At 41.9% G+C, this 12,173-nt stretch overlaps 1 protein-coding gene across 1 annotated transcript in view; it reads right to left on the bottom strand.

Annotated features, from left to right (window-relative positions):
* The window catches only part of LOC121540323 (signal-transducing adaptor protein 2-like), a 29,662-nt gene that overhangs the window by 2,341 nt on the left and 15,148 nt on the right, over positions 1–12,173 (bottom strand). Inside the window, exons 2-11 of the mRNA XM_041849107.2 lie at positions 8,331–8,402; positions 8,066–8,185; positions 7,914–7,970; positions 7,267–7,412; positions 5,510–5,641; positions 5,214–5,283; positions 4,377–4,479; positions 4,111–4,212; positions 1,999–2,052; positions 1,812–1,889 (exon numbers count right to left, since the gene is read on the bottom strand). Coding sequence (XP_041705041.2) covers positions 1,812–1,889; positions 1,999–2,052; positions 4,111–4,212; positions 4,377–4,479; positions 5,214–5,283; positions 5,510–5,641; positions 7,267–7,412; positions 7,914–7,970; positions 8,066–8,185; positions 8,331–8,402 — 934 coding nt within the window. The remainder of the gene's footprint in view (positions 1–1,811; positions 1,890–1,998; positions 2,053–4,110; positions 4,213–4,376; positions 4,480–5,213; positions 5,284–5,509; positions 5,642–7,266; positions 7,413–7,913; positions 7,971–8,065; positions 8,186–8,330; positions 8,403–12,173) is intronic.

Genomic DNA, 12,173 nt, shown 5'->3' on the forward strand with positions numbered 1-12,173 from the left:
CACTATTGTTTGTGGAGATATGCTCTGATGAAGGTCGACTGACCGAACATAGTTCATGAAATGTCTTTCAGTTTGTTATTGACCAAGGTTGTTAGAGTAGTAGGGGAGAGTGGGGTAAGTTGAGACATTTTATACATGATTCAGCATCACTACGTCAAGGGAAATATAGTATTCTTTCTAACAAAGATACACTACATGACCAAAAGTATGTGGCATCCGCCAAACCCAGATTAGTCCGTTGGACTGCCAGATGGTGAAGCGTGATTCATCACTCCAGAGAACGTGTTTCCACTGCTATAGAGTCCAATGGCGGCGAGCTTTACACCACTCCAGCCGACGCTTGGCATTGCGCATGGTGATCTTAGGCTTGTGTGCGGCTGCTCGGCAATGGAAACCCATTTCATTAAGCTCCCGACGAACAGTACTTGTGCTGACATTGCTTCCAGAGGCAGTTTGGAACTCGGTAGTGAGTGTTGCAACCGAGGAAGGGCTGTTTCAGGTAAGTTATTAACATCTCACTAATGTGTGGAATGAGCCTGGGACACTACTTGAGCTGGAAACTCACAGAATTTCCTGTATGAATTTCCTGTACTTGTACTTGTGCTGATGTTGCTTCCAGAGGCAGTTTGGAACTCGGTAGTGAGTGTTGCAACTGAGGACAGACCATTTTTACGCGTTACGTGTTTCAGCACTCGGCGGTCCTGTTTTGTGAGCTTGTGTGGCCTACCACTTCGCGGCTGAGCCTTTATTGCTCCTAGACGTTTCCACTTCACAATACAGTTGACCGGGGCAGCTCCAGCAGGGCAGAAATTTGACGAACTGACTTGTTGGAAAGGTGGCATCCTATGACGGTGCCACGTTGAAAGTCACTGAGCTCTTCAGTACGGCCATTCTACTGCCAATGTTTGTCTATGGAGATTGCATGGCTGTGTGCTCAATTTTATACACCTGTCAGCAACGGGTGTGGCTGAAATAGCTGAATCCACTAATTTGAAGGGGTGTCCACATACTTTTGCATATGTAGTGTATCTACATACATTTCGGGATGTTGTGTATTTATTTAAACATTACAGTAGTGAATACATAGCTTGGGTATGGGGTAAGTTGAGCCTAGGGACAGGGTAAATTTAGGTACCCTACACATTTCTGTACCTTTTAAAAACCATGTCTATCTTTATTTCCCAAACACAATTCAACACAATCACAATCACAAACACAATCACTTTTGTATTTTACTCATTTTAAGCATATTTAAAACAGGCTTAACACCTAACAAAACACTTTGTACTTTTTAAAAACACTTAACATAGGCCAGGCCTTAGTATATTCCAGAGATAAGGCCTTGCATTACGCCTGGGGGGGGAAAAAAACACTTCAATTTGCTCAACTTGCCATTGGCTCAACTCACCCAAAGGCAAATATTTGGAATATATTAGCCCACACAACTACAAGGATGCACTTTCATGAGAGGTTTAGGACCTCATATTGTAGCTTATAGAAACCCCATCTGATGTACAGAACAATATTAAAATAATATACTTTTGATTTGATACAAGCATCATGAAACCTCTAACACAAATTAATTTGGCTTCGTGAAAATCAGTTTTTTGGACCTAACGTGCTTACCACTTTTTCCATTGGTTTCTTCCTTCACAGACTCCATGAAATGATGACCTCTTCCTAAATATTTGGTCAAATTATAAATGTTGTGCATGGTTTCCAAGAAACAAGGGGTGTCTCAACTAACCCTTTGGCTCAACTCACCCCAATCTCACCTAAGGTACCAGTAGTTTTAAGATAGTGGGACTCACTTGGCAGACGAAAGCATGTGGGAGGAGGCTGAGGGGGGTGAGCAGCCTGCACTGCAGTGTCTTCTTCCTTTTCTTCCTCTGGAAAAGCACACAGACAGGAATAGCAACAGACGGTGAGGAATGAAGTCATACCTGAAGTGTGTTGGAAGAAGGAGGGGAGGGGGGACAGAGGAATGATAGTACTCACGGGTGTCTCCTCTATCTGACTCAGACTCTGGAGTTGGTACACGCTCTCTTGGACCTGGGATTAAAACACAATATTCCTTTTATGTCCTCTTTCCATTACAACTCATTGAATCTGTTCATTACTAAGGCAAAACATTCATAATTTGAAGTTTGAGATAGAAGTTGCCAAGTAGATCTAGGATCAGATCCTTTCCTATTGTGTTACATCAGATAGTCTAACACCATGCAAATGAACTACCGGTGTTGTCTAACTGTCCAAAAATGTGTGTTAGCAGTTGGGGGCAACTACCTCCAATTCCTAATTTTAATGAGAGCTACAGTGGCTTGCGGAAGTATTCACCCCCCTTGGCATTTTTCCTATGTGTTGCCTTACAACCTGTAATTAAAATTGATTTTTGGGGGGTTTGTATAATTTGATTTACACAACATGCCTACCACTTTGAAGATGCAAAATATTTTTTGGGGTGAAACAATTACAGCTGCAAGTCTCTTGGGGTATGTCTCTATAAGCGTGGCACATCTAGCCACTTGGATTTTTGCCCATTCTTCAAGGCAAAACTGCTCCAGCTCCTTCAAGTTGGATGGGTTCCGCTGGTGTCTAGAAATCTTTAAGTCATACCATAGATTCTCAATTGGATTGAGGTCTGGGCTTTGACTAGGCCATTCCAAGACATTTAAACCACTCAAGTGTTGCTTTAGCAGTATGCATTGTCCTGCTGGAAGGTGAACCTCCGTCCCAGTCTCAAATCTCTGGAAGACTGAAACAGGTTTCCCTCAATAATTTCCCTGTATTTAGCACCATCCATCATTCCTTCAATTCTGACCAGTTTCCCAGTCCCTGCAGATGAAAAACATCCCCACAGCATGATGCTGCCACCACCATGCATCACTGGGGGAATGGTGTTCTCGGGGTGATGAGAGGTGTTGGGTTTGCGCCAGACATAGCGTTCTCCTTGATGGCCAAAAAGCTCAATTTTAGTCTGATCTGACCAGAGTACCTTCTTCTATATGTTTGGGGAGTCTCCCACATGCCTTTTGGTGAACACCAAATGTATTTGCTTATTTCTTTCTTTAAGCAATGGCTTTTTTCTGACCACTCTTCCGTAAAGCCCAGCTCTGTGGAGTGTACGGCTTAAAGTGGTCCTATGGACAGATACTCCAATATCCGCTGTGGAGCTTTGCAGCTCCTTCAGGGTTATTTTGGTCTCTTTGTTGCCTCTGATTAATGCCCTCCTTGCCTGGTCCGTGAGTTTTGGTGGGCGGCCCTCTCTTGGCAGGTTTGTTGTGGTGCCATATTCTTTAAATGTTTTAAATAATGGATTTAATGGTGCTCCGTGGGATGTTCAAAGTTTCTGATATTTTTTTATAACCCAACCCTGATCTGTACTTCTCCACAACTTTGTCCCTGACCTGTTTGGAGACCTCCTTGGTCTTCATGGTGCCGCTTGCTTGGTGGTGCCCCTTAGTGGTGTTGCAGACTCTTGGGCTTTCAGAACAGGTGTATATATACTGAGATCATGTGACAGATTATGTGAAACTTAGATTGCACACAGGTGGACTTTATTTACATTGACATTTTAGTCATTTAGCAGACGCTCTTATCCAGAGCGAATTACAGTTAGTGAGTGCATACATTTTCATACTGGCCCCCTGTGGGAAACGAACCCACAACCCTGGCGTTGCAAACGCCATGCTCTACCAGCTAATTTAACTAATTATGTGACTTCTGAAGGTAATTGGTTACACCAGATCTTATTTAGGGGCTTCATAGCAAAGGAGGTGAATACATACGCACACACCACTTTTCCGTTATTTATTTTGTATAATTTTTTGAAATCAAGTTCATTTCACTTAAGCAATTTCGACTATTTTGTGTATGTCCATTACATGAAATCCAAATAAAAATCCATAAATTACAGGTTGTAATGCAACAAAATAGGAAAAACGGCAAGGGGGATGAATACTTTTGCAAGGCACTGTATAGGCGAAAAATTGGTTAGAGATTATATTCTTGACATAAAGCCAGCATGGTCAAGTGCACGTGGCGACATTGTAAAGGTGTGTGTGTTTGTTAACAGGGTCAAGGAGGTCCCAGTAAGGGAGGAATGTATACCTGGTTTGGGAGGGAGGGCAGGGACTGGCACAGGGGGGATGGGAGTAATGGGGGCACACTGCAGACTATTCTCTCCACTCTCCTCATTTGCCTGAACAAACGCTGCATAGACAGTGGGTATAAATGTTATGACCAACATGACTGATAAGCCAGAGCCATATTTAACTCAAGATGGACAATTAACAGAAACACAGGGAAAAACTGAGAATTAGAGAGAGAGCGAGAAAATAGATGGTAGTAAATGGTGTGTATGTGCTCTTTCTTACTGATGCTCCTTTCATAGGGTCCCTCCATAATGAAGGGTGTCAGAGCTCCATTCGTCTTCTCCACAAGACAGTTGATGACACCATGCAGTGTGGCACAGGGGATCTACAGGCAGAACCATTATCATTAACAAACTGCATACACCACAGCTGAAAACAGACTGTCAATATGGCTGCATTTAGACAGGCAGCCGAATTCTGATCTTTTTTTCACTAATTGGTCTTTTGACCAATCAGATCAGCTCTGAAAAAGATCTGCTGTGAAAAGATCTGATGTGATTAGTCAAAAGGCCAATTAGTGGAAAAAATATCAGAATTGGTCTGCCTGTGTGAGCGCAGCCCATGGCTGAAAAGAGACCGTATCAATATGACCATTTAGAGAAACTTTTACTACACACTGTACCAGCAATCAATCTGAGTTAAATGCTCAGAGATCAGCTCAAGCAGAACTAAGGCCTTATCCCGCTCATCATTTCAGAAAGCACCAATAAAGGTAAGATATATCATGTTGATTGAGTTGTCTGTAAATCAGGAGAAAACAGGGGCAGGCAAAGCCAATCTGTTGTGGTTTATTGTCCTGTGAGTACCTGTGGAATATTTCATCAATGTCTCCCTTATCACTCCCTCACATTGGGTTAACCTGAGGTTCAATGCCTCTCTAGGGTCATAACGAGAATTCACTTTCATAAGTTTAGAATGAGGAAAAGTGCAAAAAAGAAAATAACTTTAAATCGATTATTTTATGTTCTATTAAAGTATTGCGTTAAAGTGTTGTGTGTGGCAGTGGACAAGCATGTGTATTCAGGAAGGAGGAAGCAGGAATCCCTTTGAAATACTCACTGGAGTCTCTACATCGAAGGTGTATCCTCCGTCATGTTTCCTAGCCACGCGATAGTGTCTGAATACAGACCTGACCGGAGAGAGATATCTTATCAAGGAGTGGCACATTAATGAATTCTAAGTAATAATCCATCTATCTACTGGTCTCTAATCTATCTGTCACATGAACAAATAAGTATGGACTTGCCTTCATGTGATTCAGCATGTGTGGCCTATCATTCATCAAATTATCATGTGACGTGCATTTTCTTTGATTGTACTGCAAATGTAATTGTCAGGAATTGGGGGGGGCGTACCCATTGAGGTCCTGTCGAGTGGTGACAGCCAATGAGGCTCCATCCCTGCTAGGCCGCAGCAGCAGGTTCCCACGGTCAGAGTGTCTCTCCAACATAATCTCTGCCTCGGTACGAGACACAGGCTGGTAACACCTGCACACAGAACATCATTTTATCATCGGTACACTTCAACTGTGAGAGACGGAATCTAAAACCAAAATCCAGTAAAATCACATTGTATGATTTTTAAGTAATTCATTTGCATTTTATTGCATGACATAAGTATTTGATCACCTACCAACCAGTAAGAATTCCGGCTCTCACAGACCTGTTAGTTTTTCTTTAAGAAGCCCTCCTGTTCTCCACTCATTACCTGTATTAACTGCACCTGTTTGAACTCGTTACCTGTATAAAAGACACCTGTCCACACACTCAATCAAACAGACTCCAACCTCTCCACAATGGCCAAGACCAGAGAGCTGTGTAAGGACATCAGGTATAAAATGGTAGACCTGCACAAGGCTGGGATGGGCTACAGGACAATAGGCAAGCAGCTTGGTGAGAAGGCAACAACTGTTGGCGCAATAATTAGAAAATGGAAGAAGTTCAAGATGACGGTCAATCACCCTCGGTCTGGGGCTCCATGCAAGATCTCACCTCAAGGGGCATCAATGATCATGAGGAAGGTGAAGGATCAGCCCAGAACTACACGGCAGGACCTGGTCAATGACCTGAAGAGAGCTGGGACCACAGTTTCAAAGAAAACCATTAGTAACACACTACGCCGTCATGGATCCTGCAGCGCACGCAAGGTCCCCCTGCTCTAGCCAGCGCATGTCCAGGCCCGTCTGAAGTTTACCAATGACCATCTGGATGACCCAGAGGAGGAATGGGAGAAGGTAATGTGGTCTGATGAGACAAAAATATAGCTTTTTGGTCTAAACTCCACTCGCCGTGTTTGGAGGAAGAAGAAGGATGAGTACAACCCCAAGAACACCATCCCAACCGTGAAGCATGGAGGTGGAAACATAATTCTTTGGGGATGCTTTTCTGCAAAGGGGACAGAATGACTGCACCGTATTGAGGGGAGGATGGATGGGGCCATGTATCGCGAGATCTTGGCCAACAACCTCCTTCCCTCAGTAAGAGCATTGAAGATGGGTCGTGGCTGGGTCTTCCAGCATGACAATGACCCGAAACACACAGCCAGGGCAACTAAGGAGTGTCTCCGTAAGAAGCATCTCAAGGTCCTGGAGTGGCCTAGCCAGTCTCCAGACCTGAACCCAATATAACATATTTGGAGGGAGCTGAAAGTCCGTATTGCCCAGCGACAGCCCCGAAACCTGAAGGATCTGGAGAAGGTCTGTACGGAGGAGTGGGCCAAAATCCCTGCTGCAGTGTGTGCAAACCTGGTCAAGACCCACAGAAAACGTATGATCTCTGTAATTGCAAACAAAGGTTTCTGTACCAAATATTAAGTTCTGCTTTTCTGATGTATCAAATACTTATGTCATGCAATAAAATGCAAATTAATTACTTAAAAATCATACAATGTGATTTTCTGGATTTTTGTTTTAGATTCCGTCTCTCACAGTTGAAGTGTACCTATGATAAAAATTACAGACCTCTACATTCTTTGTAAGTAGAAAAACCTGCAAAATCGGCAGTGTATCAAATAATTGTTCTCCCCACTGTAACACATCTGAACACTGGAAATCAAAGGTCTAGATATGCCTATACAGAGTTAGGCAAAATCCATTAGTTTAGTGTACGCTTACGCAGGCATGTCCTCTACGAGGTTGGAGCTGGATGCTGCAGCAAGGGTAAGGGACAGGTTGTTCTGTCTCTCCCTCTCTGTCTCCACTGTCTCCCTCATCATGTGGATCTGGCCTGGCAGCAGGTTAAGTGAGCTGGGCACTGACAGCTGGAGGTAGAGACACACAGGGACTGTTTAATACTGTCATTTAAACCAAAAGCCATGAAACACATAATTTCTGAAACAGTATTGGCTAAGCTATGTGGTATAATCCTATCAAATTCCCCACATATATAATTATACAATGCCAATAAACACTGATATTATACTGTCTGTGAATGCAGAGGGAGAGAGAAAAAGAATGAGCCAAGACAACAGCGAAGGTGGGAACGTGAATAAAGGGTAGAAAACAGGAAGAGGAAGGAGAGAGGTCACGCTTAAGTTTTCAAGTCTTATGCAATCATAAAACAGTGACTTGAAAGGTGTTATCGTAATCACTGCCAAGAAAGGAAAAGTCCATTTGTGATAGCATAATTCACTTTTGATATCGTGGTATGTTGATAATCAGGGCAGAGATAAAGGTATTATTCTCAGTTTACTGACCAGGTATTACCAGGAAAAACCAGCCTACTGAGCCTATGTGAATGAACTGTATCATGATTCACTAACCTCAACTACAGAATAGATGAAACCTTTCCATAGTTCTCGAGCCTCTAGACTTGGGGCCTGTAGAGAAAGGGAGGGAGGCAGGGAAACTATTAAAACGATTAAACACAGTAATGTTGCAAAAAGAAGATGAAAACAGTCCCCTATGTCCTTACAGTGATTTTGATCTCCCCATCCTTCATGTGTAGGATGAGTCTTGCTGCCTCCAGGTTTCTGTCTCGATTGCAGTCATCCGTCAAGGAGATGACGTCAATGAGGTCCAGTTTTTCCACATACTATTAAAAACCACATACGCAGGAGTAGGTGACATATTGGATTGTCCGCAACCGCAATACATTGACCACTGTTCTTTCCTCTATTTAATGTACCACTGTCCCATCATAGCCCCCTTCTATTGCCCATTACATTCAGGTAACTCACATCGTTGTCTTTAGTGTTGTTGAAGAAGAAAAGAGTGTTCCCACACAAGCATGTCCATAGTCTCCGAGATGCCTGGACAGACAAACAGACAGATTTAAGACTTGTTGGCAAAGAGATGGTGAAGGATACCCAAGACAATGGCAATTTACAAGAATACTGCATCAGATGAACTATGGATAGTGAATTCCAGTTTATGTCAGACTGTTGTGTAACAGCTGGACTACTGACATTATAAAGAGTGTTGACAGTAATCATTGGAGCTGACTGAACTGGTTTGCTAGTTTCAATGAGTTACAGAAATCACAGTATGTTTCTCAGTAAGAAAAATGTGTGTCATTTGAGCCATCAGTCTACACTTTTCCACAAAAATAAAACATGCACTTATCTATTCCTACTGGCACTGACTTTGCTGATAAATACTGATGTGTATTTTTTATGGATTATCAGATAAAATTGAGTTAATCATGAACATATAGTTAACATTCTTTGTTGCTAACTGAATTGGGCCGTTTGTTTTTGTCTCTCTCTCCAAACACAGTGAAGGGAGCGGCACCAGGGTTGAATAGAGTTTGGGCTAGACCTTTGTCTCCTTGGTATTTTCTTGATTGATTACAGCTTGAGGGGGTGAGGTTTGTGTAATTTAGGGCCTTGTCATGTTTAAACTAAACATGAGTGTGTGTGCAAGACAGGGGAGCGGGTGATTGGTTGGAGTAATAGTTCAGCCGTCCTCAGGGACAAAGGAAGTGGGCGGAGCAATAAAAGAGCGGGAAAACTGAAGAGGACGATATAAGATGGAGGGAGACCTTAAGGATGTGTGCCCCTCTGCAGACGGGTATCGGCTTTGTTGAAAACTTTAATAAAGTCATTTCTTGATGCAACAAAAACTCTGTAAGACCGTATTTGTAATAAAGTATGGTGGTTATTTTCCACAACATAATTGGTGACCCCGACGTGATTGGTTATAGAGATCCTTGAGTGCTTTGCCATCGGAGGAGGTTTTGACGAATCACACAAATTCAGTGGCCACTGTTTAAACAAAGGTAAGCGGCGTTCTTACTTGAGCTGTGTGTTTCGATCAAGCTGAATCTGAGGGTGGGGTACGGAAGGGTTCTCTCCAGAATAAGGACCAAATTTAGCATAAGTACAGAGTTTTTGGTTGGAATGAGAAATAAGCATGCATGCAATGTGATTCTAGATAAGGTAAATAAGACAAGCAGGCTAGTAGACAAGGTGTGTGTCCTGGTTTGTAATAAAGTATGGTGGTTATTTTCCACAACAATATTTTGTTGAGGGAAAATGTACTTACTACGATTGTGATATGTTGTCGTCTCACCTAACCATCTTAAGATAAATGCACTAATTGGAAGTCGCTCTGGATTTACTCAAATGTAAATGTAATGGAGGTAGGCATGTGGCTTTCAGCACAAAGTGGCACATTCGATTATTGTCGAGAATTTATTGCCCAGTGTAATTCATGCAAATCCTGTTGAACTGACTGATTCATGTCTAGTTCCCATCAAGCCTACCTTAGTGACAGTTGTATCCTGCAACTAAAAAGTACAAACTGGGAAAGATTTGGTGATGTGTAAATGAAATGGTGGTAAATAACATATTTGTCTTTCAGCTTCTTCTGTTGATAAAACAACCACATACTATCACCATAATCAATGACCCAGAGCTGAACCTCAACACTTAACTCATGTCTGAAGCCCTATTCTAAAATAGGACAATACTGCAAAGAAGAAGAGAATAAAGGTTGGTCAATATCTCTATCTAATCTGTCAAACCAGCCTGCTCTAATCTTAAAGATGTCCTCCAGTGGTTTTTGAAAATTTTTCTGTTGAAAAATTATATCCCAAGAATAAATAACGTCATGTAGACACACTTAACGGTAAATAAAAAAGTTAGCAAAATAGTAAGATTATATGACTATGGCACCCATGCTTCCCAAACCGTGGCCTTCCAGACTGTAGGCAAACCAGTAACTGCCAAAATAAAGGAAAGACTTGAGTAAACAAGGGATACAATGTATATGTTATTGATATGACATTTTCTATACAGTATTTGTTAATGTCTTCGATCTCCTGAGCTGTATGGGAGTGAGAGGAGGAGGAAATTCCATGTATTATTTCTGTCACTGGTGGGTGCCAGAAGGTCTGCATGCCAAGATAGCTTGGGGGCCACTTGTGCTAATCTTAGAAGGAGTATGTGATGGAATATCCTGGCTAGGGTGCAACACAATACCATGTAGGGGGATCCTATTGTAGGTGATGAGTGACACTCAATAATGGTTGGCAACTGTTGGATGGAATTAGCTTGCAAAGCCATATATAAACTGAGAGATTTTGTATGCCTATCATTCGGATGACAATAGGCTACGCCCGTACCGCTTGTCATACGAATCCAGTACTGTAATATTAAATACTATGAACCAACTCTCCATCTAAGTGTTTAACTATTCTCTTACATCCTGAAGTACTCGATACCAGAGAAACTCGTCAAAAGATATGGTGTGGGGTGCATTTTCCTGGCATGGTTTAGGTCCACTTGTAGAATCTATGCCAAGGCGTATTGAAGCTGTTCTGGCAGCTTGTGGTGGCGCAACACCTTTTTAAGACACTTTATGTTGGTGTTTCCTTTATTTTGGCAGATACCTGTATGTACTTGTGATAAAACACAGTTATATTTTATAAACTATGTATCCTCTGTGGCTAAATGATGCTCTCTGGTGTATTTTGAACATTGAGAGCGGGCACCTGTGGTTGGATAAAAAATTATAATAATAAAGAAATACATCATTTGTATTTGTATGTTTTTTGCCTCTTGGGCCCCAGCACCACTCACATTTATTTACTATGCAGATTATATAAATGTTTTATTAATCAGTTACCCAATCAAGGCAGGGCCCCCCAGTTACCCACGTGGGCCCCCTACCTCCTCTCCTCCCCCCATCTGATGATTAGCAGAGTGGCAGTATATAAATGACTAACCTGTACCCCTGCACATTGACTCGGTACCGGTAACCCATATAGCCTCGTTATTGTTATTTTACTTTTTTTATTTGTTACTTTAGTTTATTTAGTAAATATTTTCTTAACTCTATTTTCTTAAAACTGCATTGTTGGTTAAGGGCTTGTAAGTAAGCATTTTCACGGTAAGGTTGTATATATATTTTTTGCAACACTCACTACTGAGTTCCAAACTGCCTCTGGAAACAACGTCAGCACAAGTACAGGAAATTCTGTGAGCTTCCAGCTCAAGTAGTGGCCCAGGCTCATTCCACACATTAATGAGATGTTAATAACTTATCTGGAACAGCCCTTCTTCTACACAGTCAACAACAAATAACTGATCCCTCAACCTGCTCCTCATAACAATGGCTCATTGATACAACTGCCCGGAATAAAAAACAACGCATTCCCTATTATGGGCAAGAATTGTTGTAAGCATGACCCCCCTGATAATGTGTTATTATGATCTCATAATGATCCTGACTAAATAACAGCCATTTTGTGTCATTTAAAAAAGTTCCTACATAGAGATAAAGACATACAGTGGGGGAAAAAAGTATTTAGTCAGCCACCAATTGTGCAAGTTCTCCCACTTAAAAATATGAGAGAGGCCTGTAATTTTCATCATAGGTACACGTCAACTATGACAGACAAATTGAGATTTTTTTCCCCAGAAAATCACATTGTAGGATTTTTAATGAATTTATTTGCAAATTATGGTGGAAAATAAGTATTTGGTCACCTACAAACAAGCAAGATGTCTGGCTCTCACAGACCTGTAACTTCTTCTTTAAGAGGCTCCTCTGTCCTCCACTCGTTACCTGTATTAATG

The sequence above is a fragment of the Coregonus clupeaformis genome, chromosome 26, assembly GCF_020615455.1.
Source record: "Coregonus clupeaformis isolate EN_2021a chromosome 26, ASM2061545v1, whole genome shotgun sequence".
NCBI lineage: Eukaryota > Metazoa > Chordata > Actinopteri > Salmoniformes > Salmonidae > Coregonus > Coregonus clupeaformis.